General features: G+C 42.3%; 1 protein-coding gene across 17 annotated transcripts in view; it reads right to left on the reverse strand.

Moving 5' to 3' along the window:
• The window catches only part of cacna1g (calcium channel, voltage-dependent, T type, alpha 1G subunit), a 256,906-nt gene that overhangs the window by 77,901 nt on the left and 163,469 nt on the right, over window positions 1-15,536 (reverse strand). For 12 of the 17 annotated variants that reach the window (XM_047609737.1, XM_047609727.1, XM_047609732.1 and 9 more), the window contains 5 exons: window positions 13,880-14,031; window positions 11,348-11,533; window positions 9,349-9,463; window positions 7,601-7,756; window positions 3,965-4,030 (listed from right to left, as the gene is read on the reverse strand). In XM_047609737.1, coding sequence (XP_047465693.1) covers window positions 3,965-4,030; window positions 7,601-7,756; window positions 9,349-9,463; window positions 11,348-11,533; window positions 13,880-14,031 — 675 coding nt within the window. The remainder of the gene's footprint in view (window positions 1-3,964; window positions 4,031-7,600; window positions 7,757-9,348; window positions 9,464-11,347; window positions 11,534-13,879; window positions 14,032-15,536) is intronic. The other 5 variants (XM_047609734.1, XM_047609733.1, XM_047609735.1 and 2 more) reach the window with 1 other exon arrangement.

Genomic DNA, 15,536 nt, shown 5'->3' on the forward strand with positions numbered 1-15,536 from the left:
ATTGTGTGTTTATGCAACTGCAATGAATATCTAATTATTTCAGAAAAAACTTCACTGAGAACTAATTCCTTCCAGGAAATATGCTACATATTGTATTGCTATCCAGTATGCCCTATGTATTCTCCATTCTAGCCCAATCTACCATATGTGCAGGAACATTTAATACATCTGCAGGTGGCACTAGCAGATCAAAAGTCATCTAAATTGCGTGTTTAGATCCCATCATGCCAAAGGATCAAACTGGCCAAAGACCTACACAGCCACAATCCTCTGATCGTCAGGCTCATGAGGTGAAGTCGATAAAACTATCAGACTGCAATGGAAAGATTAATCCACAGCTCAGATCTGCCAAATTTCCTTCTTCCATCTCCGTGCGGCTGTTCTCTCTCAAGTTGTTTTTCCTCTTTATCTAGCCTTGGCGTCCAGATAAAATATATTAAAACAAACTTCAGGCATTATGTTTACTTCCAGATTAATTAAAAGTAAGGGGTTTTGGTTTTGCTTGCTATACCGTCAATATTTGGGAAGTACTCAATGGATTATATTTCTGACGGGGAACTTTTGGCGTATGGACGCTGACAGTTGGTTTGGGGTTATGTGTTGTATTAGACATTAGAGGTGTCAGCAGAGAAAGGGCAGGTGGTGGATAATAGGTTTGAAGCAGGAAGGCTCGAGGGAAATCCTCGGCCCTGAAATAGCTAGGTTGTTTGGATAGCTTGTTTACACTCTGCCACCCCAATTTGGGCATGATGGCGGGAGCAGGAGATGGGCCAGACCAGGCCTGCTGCTGATAGCCAGACAATAATAGACACCAGCAGCACACAGGTTGGGGGGTGGGGGGTGGTGGGGTCTCAATTACATCGTTTCAAAAAGGGTGCAAATGGTAGACGGAGGGTGGCTGTTGATAAGAGGAAGCCAAGTAATTGTTTGTGTGTGTGTGCGTGTCCACAAAAATGTGTAGCCTACCATCGCTGAATTTGACACCAGAATTGGATTTAGTCGTGGCACCCTCTAAACTAACACCAAGGCCATGATGACATTCACAACAACACATGTCTACCGAAGTCAGACGCTGCAAATATGGGTCATCGTCAGATTGAGGTTTCCAGTTTCCAGTGTGTGCGCATGACTGAATTTAAACAAACTCCAATTTGCACATGCAAGTTTCAAAAGACATGTCGGATGGAACGACAGTCAATATACAAACTGCTTCCTCAAGTTAAATATCACAGCTGCCGTTTACTTGTTTGTTTTTTGGGGGTTTTTTTGCAGTAAAAAGTATGGGTAAGGCAGTGTTACTTTTCAGATGTGTGGTTGAAACTGTATCCAGCAAATTCAAATTTTGACCCGGTGATGGCATTAGAAGAAAGGGGACCATTAACATTACTGCAATGTCTGTACTCAATGTCATGGAAAACCACCCAACGGCGGACCAGTTATTAAGATTAAAACCACAAATTAGTGGTTTTAATTAATGAGACACCCGTTTAATTTGTCACTGCTACCTCAGGGGAGGAGAAGCTCAACAGGGCAGAGCAGCTGGCCATTTTTTTTTTAAATCACAATTTTTCATTTTTTATTAAATATGTAATGTGTAATAAATTAAATAAAAATATAACTCTGTCTTTGAAGTTCTTGAGGCAATAAACATTTACTACTTAACACTGATATTGTTACAGTGGCCAATTTAAAGCAGGAAAAACATCACAGTTACTTTTTTTTCCTCATGTGATATCTTAATGTGCAATCGTGTGGATTTGATTAAATATTGGATTAAAAGTTATAGTCACCCAATGGTGAGATACTGGGTTTTTATTTTCACACTGCGATGCTGGAACTGGGACTACGGCTGAAATTTAGTATTGGGCTCCTTTTGCGCTATTAAAGAGTCATGCACACCAACTTTACAACAGGGTTAAATGTGCAGACTTGTGTCAGGTGGGAGTTCTCCTGCTGTCACTGAAAACTTTGCCACTGCAGATGTTAAAAGTTTGTCAGGGGCACCTCCTGCTGGCCTGGACCCTCGAGCGTTCGCCTGCGTTTTCTTGCTGACAAGTTGTTCCTCTGGTAATATATGCATAATATACAGTGTAAAGATTCTCAGGGAGCATGCTCAACAAGCCTAGCGGACTCTATTCGAAAATCTCCATGTCAATCTGGGGCCTGCCCCAAGCAAGCCAAGTTATTCAACGAGCTGTAAAGACACTCAGAACAATCTGAGACACTTGGCCTTTAGAAAAAAGCCTGGGATAAGTTTGGATAGCATTCAGCGGTGGTAAACTAGAGGACAAGAGGACAAGACTTACAACCATCTGTTTTTCAGAGGCCTTGTTTCAATAAGTGTACTGGCCTTGTCTTAAGAGCCTGAGTCATGCAAACAGACTTGAGCGCCCCTCCATTTATTAGCTCTCATCCTCTAGTCTGGATGGATTTATCTCGCCAAGCCGGGGGCCTCCCAAAAAGACAGCCCTCACCCTGCACCCTCTCATTCCGTACTTCTTCTTCACTTCATCCTCCAAGCCAGATAAAACAGAACCTGAGAGGGAGAGATTTTTTTTGGCAGCGCCTGCGCCGTACCCGGAGGCTGGAAAGAAAAAAAAAAGCGAGGGGCTGGCGGGAAGGTGAGCGTTCAGCGTGAAGTTTGACGTAGAGTCCGCAAAAAAAGTAAGAAAACACAAACGCGCGCTGCAGCGCAAAGTGATGCAAGTGTTTAAGCATATTGTTTCAGCTAAACTCAGTGCACAAGTTAGTCTTAGCAGCAGGGGAAACAGGCAGGAAGCGGGTTAAAGGGCTTTCAGGTGATGCGACACATCCCTCAGGCAGCTACGCTGGAGGTCTTTTGCCCAAGGTAACATGTTTGACTGACAGTCACAGTTCAGTCACATTATCTCGTTACCATGATTTGCACAAGAACCAGCTTACTCAAGTCACCAAAAGAAGGAGAACTTTTTTCTTTTTTTCCCCCCCGGTGTTACGGCTGTTGACAGTTTACAGTCAATTTGCGGATTTATCCACAATAGAAGGTCTAATTTAATTTTCCAATGCTTTGTTACTTCCATGAAATTACCAAAGGGAACGGGTTCATACTGTAGAAGAAGCATTTAGAATTGTCAGTGTAATTATTTTGTTTTTGCTAAGTCAGTGTGAAAAGGCAGGTGGTTTTAAATGTTGCAAAACTGTAGCCTGTCTCAACAAAGGTTTGTGCGTAATTGTGTGGAAAACATATATTTTTATATATTTTTTTGTAATATTGAACATCATATCTTTTTTTTTCTTTCTTTTTTCTTTTTTTTTTTTTTTTTTTTTAGCAAATAGTGCTTTTTCAACCTCTTTACATTCCTTCAGCTATAACTCAGTTGACTACTGTTAAATACATGATATCCATGATATTTGTCACTTCATTCTTAACAAGACCAGATAACGTTTGTGGTTGTAATCCAACCGAAAGAAATTAATGTTCATTCGAGCTTTGAAGCTTTGGAGACGTTCCCACTTAAGTACTCTATTGGATTGGATTGGCAGCAGCGAGGGCCTCAAAAAGTTATGTGAATACAATTGAACCACAGTATGACCGCATTGACTCAGGGCCTTCAGGGGAAAATAAGAAAATAGGTTTGTTTTTTAATAAGGTTCAAATGTCCGTTTAAGTCACCATTAGTCAGAGTTAGTTCTGAGCTGTGTGGTGTTATCTACGGTAACGTCTTTGGCAAAATACCAAGCTGCTTAATGAACTAAGCAAATGTTAGCACAGGTAAACCGCCGTTCATTATTCAGTCATTAATGAGCAGCGCGTCTGGAACAGAACTCCAGGCTGTAGCTGTGGAGAGATCTATGGCATCACTGCAAAGCCTCTGTGGGGAAGGATGAAGGGAAGGAGGGGAGAGGGAGGGTTGAGGGGAGGATAGGGGAGGGCGGTTAGTCAGTTAAATGGAGGGGGAAGGCAGAGCTGCAGTGCTGTACATACCCCTGAGTCTACAGGCAGCTGAATGAGGCTCAGCTGGGCATGCAAGTCCTCCCGCTTGGACACTTCCTATTAGTGGAAGTGATCGGTGCAGCCGGACAGGAGAGGGAGGCGCGCAGGAAAGAAGGCGGAAGGTGGAACCACGGCAGTAGACAAGAGCAGAAGGAGAAGGTTAAAGGTTCAGCCTGTTGGAACATTGGCATGTCACCAAGCAACGAGAACATGTCAAAGCAGCTGTCCCGGATCGCAGTGTGCAGCCTGCGCTGCACATCTGCACTCCGGCAGCTGGTTCGGTTGAAAGCGTGAGAACTCAGGGCGGCAAAGAGTAGAGGTGAAGCACAGCCATGTTTTACCTTGCAGGTACTCCACTCGTGTGTGTATGACGGTATCATATGTTCCGAAAGCAGGACACGTCCTATATGACTTGTTGTACGGCTGTGCAGCGTTCGGGATGCATTGTGCTGGGCGTGGAAGCATTCCTCTGCGTCTGACGCATGTGTGCTTGGGTGTAAAATGTATGCTTATGGTCACAGTGAGAGGTGCAATAAAAAGAAAGAACGACTTCTGTCACCGTTCTGTTAAAAGGCCTCCGCAAAGAGACAAATCAGTGTGGTTGCACTCTCTGCAGTGGATATTGGATTCTGTCACATGGACACACTGTCACAACTTGACAAAGAGACACAATAAGAGAAAGGCGCAGATATCAGAAGAGGATGAGGAGAATGGGGGAAGATGCATTGGACACAGGAAGGAATTCAATCAGGGAAACAAAAGCAGGCAAACGCAACTATAGAAAATCTATAAGATGATTTCCCCGCTGCCTTTATTTCCAAAGCAACATGGACGTGAGAAGCGCTTTTCTGCATGTGGATGTGTGTGTGTGTGTGTGTGTGTGTGTGTGTGTGTGTGTGTGTGTGTCGCATTTCCCCAGGCTTGGCTCACGTCATTCAAGAGCCCGTCACCTAGCAACCCTGACGCAGGGAAAGTTTGGCTGACTAAAAATAAACTTAGTGTTTGCAGAAAAGGATGTAAAGTCGAAAAAAAGAAAAAAAAGGAGAGGGCGAATTAAGCCGACGGCTCCGTCTCATTACGGGAGACGCGGGGAACAGAACCTTGGTGGTTTCCTCATATGGTTGGGCGGGTATCTCTAGGGTTTATTTAGCTTGACTAACGCTAATCTTCCATATTGTGTTTGTACACAACTGAAATCAGAAGCAATTTGTGTTCAAGGGAAATACAGCCAGAGCTGTATTCATTCATAGTATTGTGTCCAATTAGCAGTAGCATTAGCAACAACTGCTAGCAGCTAGCTTATTCTGTGCAGTTGAAGTTATATTGTATTTTTGCCACTTGGGAGAAATGGAAACAAACTGTGAACACAATACTGAGTAAACTAGCGAACTAGCTACATTAGTATCCCACCAATATACATTCATTTTAGCTCTGTCTTTGGTCCACACCGATTGAAGAAAGCTTTAGCAGCTGAATGACAAATTATGCTAGTCTATGCTAATTATGTGTGTTTAAATTTTGGTGTTGAAGAGGGAGTGTATGGTAACTGTTTAGCAATTTATGCTAGTATCAAATGTCTGCTAGGAGAAATCCCAGAATGTAATATTTATCTGTTTGGTTCATGACTAAAATTGATCATTCTCACATTTGAGTAATAAGTAATTTACCGTTAACATATATATTTTAATGAATCTGGAAAGGCAATGCTAACCTAGCTTGCTAGTGTGGTCATCTTTTTAGCATTGGTTGTCATTCTTTCATGAGTTGATGCCAAATTAACTGACAGTTAAAACATACACAAAACAATGCTGTTACCAGTAAAGTATTTATCATTTTGTTAGCCTGGAAGTCAGACTGAATTCTCCTATTTTTGTAACAGAAAGTTGGTCTGGAGTTGTTCTGTTGTCAAATTGTTTGAATGGGCTTTTTGTGGTGATGGACAAAAGAGCAACAGCAGTCACGCATGTCATGTGACTGTCAACGAATATGTTTACAACTAAGTGGCTGCCATTTCGGAAGCAAGCTTTTTAAAGTATCTTATAAAAGATACAGTGAAAACTTAATCGCTTCACGTAAGGTGACCAGACATCCCCAATTTCTGGGGACAGTCTCGGTTTTGGATGACCTGTCCCCCGGCTAAAGCTGTCCCTGAAAATGTCCCAGATTTCAGAGTTTTATGAATGAGAAAAAAAATGTTTTGCACAGACTGCAACAACACTTATTACGGTAGCTGCTGCTATTGATATACACACATAGCAGTTTCAATATGTTTGAATACGAATAAATATGTCAAAATACATGAAATCTGGTCACCTTAGCTTAATGTCACATACTTTCTTGCTGTGACTTATCTCTGTGTCAGTTGAAATATCCCAAGCTAGCATTTCATTTTACAAGACATAAGGCAACTTATGTATTCATACATACAGAATCAGTCGTTACCGACTGAATTAGGTGTGTTTCCATGGCTATAGCCTAAGGAAGGCTCGGCTGTCAAATGTGGATACCCCCTGAAAAACACAACAGCGTCAGGGATCTGTCATCCTACAGGCATAGAGAACCTTTAGCAGAACCCTGGAAACACATTCTTTTCCTCTTGTGGTCTCATCCGCTTGATATTTATGCAGCAGATAAGCGCGATAGCAGGAGAAATCCATTCCAGTTAATCCATATTTTATAACGCTGTCAAGCTCTCTCCCTGGCACCCCCCTGTGTTCTCTGTCCTCCCAGTCACAGAGCTAGAGAGCATCAGAGATCAAAGCGAAGGTGCTGTCGCCCCTTAAAGAAGGAGGCAACGGAGGAGACAAGCAGACACGTGGAGATGGGCTCCATACTGATTTACTTCATTAATCTACCGCCTTCTGTCTCAAATAAAGCCCTGGCTGAAAACCCAAGATTGTTCTCTCAAAGAGTTTCAACTTTAATTCCTGTGGCTCTGAAACTCTTCAGCTGAAAACAAAACAGTTTTCCCCAGCTGCTCTCTCTAAAGAGCAACCATTAATCCACTTTCTTCTCTCTCGTTTTGCTGTCGCTTGCTCTTTTAAACCAGCAAGCTGTAGTGCGGTGGTGGATAAGGTATCACTTTTGTTTTACGGCATTAAAAAGTTGCGCATTAAGGGAGGAACGGGGGCATGAGACAGATGAAACAAGGGGATTTGGGTGCAGTCTAGTCAGCGGACATAGTTTTCTCATGATGTGCTCGGAAGGAGTGGGAGGACGAGAGGCTTGCAGCAGAAAGGGAGATGAAGATGAACAGGTGAAGATAAATTAAATAATACGACTAGTGTGATCTCATGTCCTCATTCAACCCGCTGCAAAGAGTGCAAGGACAGGTTAACGCTTAAAGTGTTCCTGAATTTGTGTGTGCAAACCCATCTATTAATGTTGATGTGAGACTGAATCTTAAAACCTAATTTTAAGAAAGTCAAATAAAATGAATTAAAAATAAATAAAAGACCCGGAGGCCAGCGAGAACAAGCTGACCTGAACAACTGAAATGATTTCTGTCCTTGTCCTTCACATGCTTTCAGGGGAAAAGGACTGAAGTTCAGAAAAAAATAAAACACTGTCTCAGTTGCTCCAGCTGTATATTCTTAGTACATATACGTTTTGCACGGCAACGTCTACCTCGGTCTGGAATCCCTCCACCAAAATGGCCACCAGCAAGTTGAAGAGAACGTAGTTGCCGAAGGTCATGAGCGCAATGAAGTAGAGGGCGGCTACAGGAGAGGTGGAGGCCATGCCGTTGTACAACACCTTGTTCCAGTCTTCCTGGGTCAGGATCTGGACAGGATGAAAGGGCAGAAAATCACTCACAGGATAAATTCATATTATTTTGGAGCAACAAGCAGTTTCTCACTGCAAAGACTTTAATAGAGGAGTTTATAGAATTTTGAAAACTATCGGCGCCCCTTTTTATCAGGTGGATATTGACGTGCTCTTTTTCTTAAATCTTTTCTTAAATGATGCCAGCAAGTTAAGTTAATGTTAGCTCCATGGGTCAGTTCAAAACACTGTGACTAAAATCTTGCAAATAGTCTTTACTATTGACTATATGGTAACATAATAATATAAAGCCAATAGTGTGAAGCTATTTCTAAGTTCTTCTGAGTTTACGTAATTGTTCAATCTCGGAAACAGTTGAACGTTTAGTTTTAACATTATCAGAACAAAGTAGAAACTGGTGTTATTGGCATTGTCTGGACTTTAGAAGTGGGAGAGAGTCAGTAGTAGCATTAAATCAGATAGCCTTAATGCCTGACATTGAGGGGAAATACTGCATAGGCGATATGTTCAATTCAAGGAGACATTTGGCAACGGTTGATACTAAGCTATTCACTCGTAGCTTAAATTAGTCCTAACTAGTTTCTACTTCTTACATTTCCGTCATCGTATTTTTGTTTTTGGAATGACTGTCCAAACTCTTTGAACACAGAGAGCTGATGTCAAATTAAATCTGTGGCAGACATTTGAAAATCTAATCCTTACTGTAACATTGTGTATTAACTATTCATCTTTTGGATAACTTTCACAAAACCCTAGACCTTTGTGGGTTAAAGGAAAAGCAAATAATTGATTGAGGGCCACTTAATAAAGATTCAAAAGGGGGCCCTCAGGTAGACACATTTTGGAATATTTTGTAATAGCAACTATAGACCCCATAACACATTTAATGCTGCCTACCGCAAACCGTACATCAACAGTGTATTCAGAGAATGGCAAACTTTCCCTGTGGCTTAAAGTTGCTAAATTACAACACATCATCAATGCATTTCTTGTATCTGTGAAGCTATATTCCTACAGGCATGTCAGTACAATGTTCTAAGTAGAGAAACAAGATGACACTTTACATCGTCTCTGGGCGTTTCACTGAATTATGAATGGTTGCTATATTAAGAGTGATACAGTACATGTTTAACCATGCACACCCTGCTTCGAGTTGATTCATTAATCCATGCCACTGCCATGATGAAAGAAGTCAGGCTAATCTGTGTAAAGTACTTGAAAATGGAAATCGGGGGGAAAAAAATGAAAGTGATAGACAAAAGCATCTATTTGAGGGACAAGTGAGTTGATACATTTTATTTTTCCTGGACAACATTTAGACAGGTGCAGTCATCACAGATGAATACTGAAGATCTTAGGTTAGCTGCCTGAAGGCACTCCAAAAGACACAGCCTGAACACGAGAGCAGTCGAAGCATCCAGACGGTGAATTAATGTGCATGCCCTCAGGACATCCTCCTGCTTAATTCAAACCGTCTCAACACACCGTGAGGGCAGACATAAAGCAGCAGCTAAATTGACCATAACAGTTGAATGTGAATATTTGGCGTGCTTAGCATGAGAAGGAGGGACGAGAGGGTGTACGCTCACCTGGAAGACTGTCACTATGGCCCAGAGTAGAGAGTCAAAGTTCTTCCTGTCTGGCAGGGTGTCTCCATCCCTCTCGGACCCAAACTTACAGCCAAACAGATGCATCCCCAGGATACTAATGCAGGAGGGGGGGAGGGAGGGAGGGAAGGGGGTAAAACAAACAGGAAGAGGAAGAATAAGTGTTTACTTTAGGCCAACCCATTAGATATTGTACAAACAAATTGGAAAAAAAAAATGTTGTTTTGACTGTAAGGGCTCCTCGCAAAAATAATAATAATAAAAAAAAAAGCTGTGGAATTCTGAACATGAACGACAATTACTGCATGAACTGCAAAGGCTCGAATAGAAATGTGATCACAAATTTTGTGACGACATAAAGCTGCTAATGTGGAATTACTGGCTCACATCAATTGGCCCATAATGCACCGAGGCAGACATGCTGTACAGTGCTTGTACCAGGTTAAGTTCAGCACCATGGAGAGCGCCACAAGTCATGACAGTGACACCTCGTGCCTTGTTGTAAGATCACATGTCATCTGTCCAGGAATTAAAGCTCAAAAGTACAGTACACATGAAGACAAACTGTTCCCACGCATGGACATGTAGACAGAGAACAATTAGCTTAGCTGAACTCTGTATGTGGATTTTTGTTAGCCTTTGGACAAGCATCTCCAAAATGTACGGACTCGCTGCGTCTAATCTGTGACGCACTCACTGCACCGAAAAATCAATTTGCGGTTTTGTAAAAGGCTTTTTTCCAGTCTGTCTCAAAAATGTTCTATACAAGCAGGAGGTGATTTCACGTTATTGTGTCAGTGTTCCGATGTAATAAATGATTTCTTCATGCTAAGCTACTGATGATCACTCCTGGCTTTTGCTTCATATTTAACTCGCGAAGAGCATCGGCTTTTCAGGTAACTCCCAGGACTGAAGCAAATACACATATTTTAAAAATCCACTCCACAAATGAATGGTCAGTCACAGCATCCACTACTGTTTGTCGTGTTTAAAGGTCGCTCTTTAAGACTAGCAGTCTTATTTAAATCTAAGTCTAACATTGTTGAGTCGGCACACCAACAACCTTTACAAAATATCACACAGTAAACAAAGGCAACAGGGGTGGAACGTTTCATCTGTTGTTGCAGTTTACTTTAAATTATGTATGAAAGAAAAAGAGGATGAACCTCTTAACTTTCTGGCACTTCAGATGTTGCCGTTAACTTATTTTTATCCACCATTCATTGCCATCAAAGAACTGTCTGGTCGGAGTCATAATGAGTTATCCTCAGTCACAAGCAGCTCCAGGATGGCTGAAACAGATGGTACGGTCCCGGCAGAGCTCTGATGTCAACATCATGGAAAGCACCGAGGATACAGTAGCACAGCCAAAACGTGTACACCGACGGCAGGGAGACGAGGACACAGGACAGAGGGAAGAAAAGACTACAGTGAGCCAGCGGTGGGCTTTTATTCGGAAACACAGACACTGGAGCTCCGCTGGAGCTGTGGGATCAACGAACAGGCCCTCCGCTGTGTCAACTTGGCAACTCTTCAGTCAAACGGAGGGCTGTTTATGTACGCATGCACAATGCTCTTGGAAGGTTGAGGCTGTTTATGTGTTCGGATACTTGCATCAGCATGTACACCCATAAAGTTGCCGAAGTGAGGAAGCAATAGCTTAGATACATCCGACACGCGACGCAGGCACAGTGACGGTTTAACTGTTTCCCTCCACAGCTTAGCATCATTTCTAATATTGCACTGAACTAAAATTAATAATAGAAAGAGTTTTGTCTATCAGATAAGTGCATAGCTCCTTGCAGAAGTTGCCATGTTCTGATCTACCAATGTCTGCATATCATGCACTTTTGTGCTTTTTGTGCAGCTGTGTGCACCCTCCTCAGCTTTGTTTCTTACTGTGATGTGGTTTCCCTACATTTTTTTTGTGTGTGTTTGTGTGTGTGTGTGTGTGTGTGAGTGCCCCTTTCCCTTATCCTACCTGAAGATGAAGATGAAGAGCATGAGCAGCATGCAGAAGGTGGCCACGTTGTCCATGGTCTTCATCAGCACGACCAGCTGCCTCTGCAGGGCCGGCATGAAACGGACCAGCTTCAGCACCCGCATCAGCCGGAAGGTCCTCAGCACTGACAGGCCCCCACCCTGCTGACCCACGATCTCCCACACGCTGTCAGAAGAGAAGACACACACATGAAAGTCACGTTAAATTAAAAAGTATAATTAGTTATATTATTCAGTTTTTGACAGAACAAACAAACAAACAAAAAAACACTTTTAATGCTTTAGATGTGCTTTCTTAGGTTTATTTTCTCTTGATTAATTCATTAAAGTAGGACTTATTTATTTCTGTAGCCACTAGGAGGTTAGTGAACACAGCACTAACGTGGTAACATCTCCCCTGAGCACGCTGTTGCGACTCACTAATCACTAATGCTAGCATTCATCTGAAATTGTGAGAATGTTTACCCTTTTAGCTCAGTTTTGTTCTCCACCATCTCCTGATAGACAATTCAATGCCATACTAAATTCTAGTCTGTAGCTAACGTCCAGTGCGGTGGTGTCAAAAAATTCAATGAGAGCTACAAGAGTGAATAGTAACAATAAGGTTGTGGGTTGTGTAAACAAAACAATGAGCTGAAAGAATCTAAAACGCAACACAGAGTTAAATAGGGATCCGGCACCGATTCTCTGTGGGTTTCAAAATCTGATGTGACACCTTTTCTGCCGCATGCTTAAACTTAGGATTTGAACTATTTATGGTTAATTACCCCATGTCCAAATGTACCACAGCATTTATCTGCAAATCTCCCATACATGGTTAGAAAATAAAAACAAGAAAGCATTCATCAGAAATTGAAAGCCATTGTTGTAATCATGCATCTACTTGTCTCCCACAACATATCACTACCAGACCACATAGAGCAGTATTGCTCTCAGCAGAGGCTGTTTTTTTTTTTTTTTGACCATTTCACTTGAGACCCACTCTGGAATATTTGTGATGGTATTATTATTGTTCAGGGATGATTGTGGGCCAATTTTGCAGAATGGAAAGCTAATCTGACTCTTTTATGGGATAATGTCTTTGAGGATAGATTACAGCCCTATGTTTTACTTCTATAATGATGTCCACAGGTATATTTAAATGGTACGTGTGCGCATTCAAGTGCAAAGTTCATCCAATGCCAACTAGACCTGTGTGGAAGAAAAGTACTTACTCCCTTATTTGCTAAATCCAAAGCAAAATCAAGCTGCATTGATGACTGGTTGGAGCTAAATCAAGATACGCATAGCGATACGTCTTGCCAACCCATTTCAAATGGATCTTCACTTTAAAAGACTGTTTTCAAAAATGTGGAAGTCAGCTGAAAGATCTCACAAGCAGCACACTATAAATAAAATGAAAAGAAATTCCAGAGCAGATGAGGAAGAAGGTGACTGAGATACATCATTCTGGGCTGCGTTACAAAGCTTTTAGAGATCCACGGTGATGACAAATGGAGTAGACTTGGAAGAATGGTAGAGAAGTGGCCCAACCGTCCAAAATTCCTCCGAGAGCACAGCCACGACTCATCAAGACGTCACAAATGAGCCAAGTAAAACATCCAAGGAACTGCAGACTCCCCTCACCTCAATAAAGGTCAGGGAGTATTTGAAAGACACCGTGCAAAAATGTAGGAGAACAAGAGGGCCGATGCTTAAACAGGAGAAGAACAGTGAATCTAGGCTGAATTTGGGATTTGAATTTTGTACTGATAGAGAAGTAGCAAGCTAAGCAAGAGGAGTCCTGTTACATGTGTCATAAAACAAACAAACATTCCACAAGAAGAACATTATACTTACAGACAAGCATGGAGGGGGCAGTATAATGCTGTAGGGATGCTTTGCTACTTCAGGGCCACTGGTTATCATTGAGAAAATCATCAATTTTACTTTGATTAAAATTAAATCACATGTCTGTGAATTGAAGCTCAGCAAGCCCACGTGGATTATGTAGCAAAATACCAATCTAAAGCATAGGACAATGGCTAAAAGGGAATAAAACAAAACTTAAATAAATGAGGTTTTAACCAGTAGCAGAACCTGGAAAGAGAAGATTGAATCCTCCAATATGGAAAAGAACAAGTGAGTGAAAATTCCAATGCGGTGACGACAGAGTCTAATCTTCAGTTATTGGAAGCATTGGTTGCAGTTGTTCCTATTAAATATGCCACAACTAGCCATTAAATTCAGGGGAACAATTATTCACACTAGTGACTTAAGCATTAGATAATTCTTTTGCTTCAGCAAACACAATTTACATTTAAAACTTTTGCGTGGCCTTTTTTATGTTAATTTTTACTTTCACGCCCTGACACACTTTAGTGTTGGAAACAGACGAAAACATCAGGAGGGAGATGAATAGGAGCACGGAACAGGGCCCTCAGGCTATTTGTTCCCCGTGGCATCATTTTAAATATAGAAATAGAGAGAACGGCAAGATTTCATGTGTTTCTTGTTGCCAGAGAGTCCGTACCTGATGACAACAATTATGCCGTCAAAGATATTGTAGGGGTTCTTGATGTAGCCAAAAGGACCGTAGACCAAAACCTTCAGCAGCATCTCCAGGGAGAACAGGCTGGTGAAAACAATGTTACTGATCTCCAGGGCGTTGGTCAACTCTTCAGGCTGGAGAGACAGAGACAAGAACAGGAGGTCATTTGTGCGTTATTATGTAGAGGACGTACACTGATCAAGCATAACATTATGACCACCTTCCTAATATTCTGTAGATCTCCCTTGTGCATCCAGATCAGAGAATGGACATGGGCCTTTGGATACCACAGCCACAGACTCGATCAGTTGGGGATCTAGTGAATTTGGGGAGGGGGTGCTGGGTCTGGTCTAGGTGTGTGGTGGATGTCAAAGTAGCATCCACATGAATGGCAGGTCCAAAAGTTTCTGAGCAGAACTTTGAATTGTCTCAAGATGGTCAAAGTTATTTACTTCTACAGTCAGTGGTCATAATCTTACGCCTGATCAGCGTACGTTTGTTCTTTGGTATTGGTGTTAGCATGATTACGGCATGAAGACAATTTGCCAACGAATAAATACAGTTCAAATATGACAAATCGTCCGCTGCTAGACGCTCACGCACAATAAAACCATACAACCTTTATCTGGCACCAGGGCGCACCCCGATCACCGTGCTGACGCGCTCAAAAGCCCATCAGAGAACTGGCCCGCCGCTCACATCTCGATCAAACAAATGACGTGCGCGTATGAGCATTTGAGAGGAGGGAGTAAAAGCCGCAGTGAGACAAGAGGCACAAGAGGAAGAACACAATCCCAAAAGATAAAAGGCTCGGCACATCCAAATATGACACGGTATGCAAATTGGACTTCTATAGAGAGTGTACACAATTATCAGAGGGAGAAAGGAGCTGAGGGGACGGGGAGTGGAGGGGATGCTGTTATGTGCCGGTGGACTGTGCGACACCCCAGACAGGCTTCATCAGGCCTTTCATCTCCACGCAATAAACAGTTTACACAACTCAAACGGGCTGTCACACACACACATTACAGTGGCATGACACAGAGGATGGAGGATGCTGAAGGCCTGATTAGTGTCTGCACGGTATCCATCATGAATATGTAAGTGTGTGGGTGCATGTTCTGGATATATAACTGTCTGTTTTGTCTCAACAACTCACTGTGTGTGTCTGTATAAATTCATAGTCAAAAACATTCCCCCGGGCTGAACCAGGGGGTAATGTAATGTAATGTAAACATGGTGCGTGACACAAGGGCTGTCCTGGTGGGCCGTCACTAATCACTAGACACCAGGACCGTTTAAGCAGCCATTACTCAACACCGCCACAGATACACAAGGAGTATAGAGATTAGCATCACTGGTTGCGTCATGGCACCAGTTTGTCTAGAGCCCTTTAGAAACCGAAGCAGTCGGTTGTTATGAAAAACTGTCACTGCTTCAAGTCACGTAGGAAATATGGTGGTTACAGTGGCCTAACTTGAACCAATCTGAGTTGAACATGCTAGGGGAACGTAAGCTTCATCTGGTGCTCTTTGCTGAGCAGTGGTAACAGTGGTCATAATAACCAAAACATCCAGGTTAGGGTTAGGGTTATGGTTAGGGTGACTGAAATTCACGCCGACAATTTACTGAAATTTTG

Source organism: Mugil cephalus, chromosome 16, assembly GCF_022458985.1.
Source record: "Mugil cephalus isolate CIBA_MC_2020 chromosome 16, CIBA_Mcephalus_1.1, whole genome shotgun sequence".
Taxonomy (NCBI): Eukaryota; Metazoa; Chordata; class Actinopteri; order Mugiliformes; family Mugilidae; genus Mugil; species Mugil cephalus.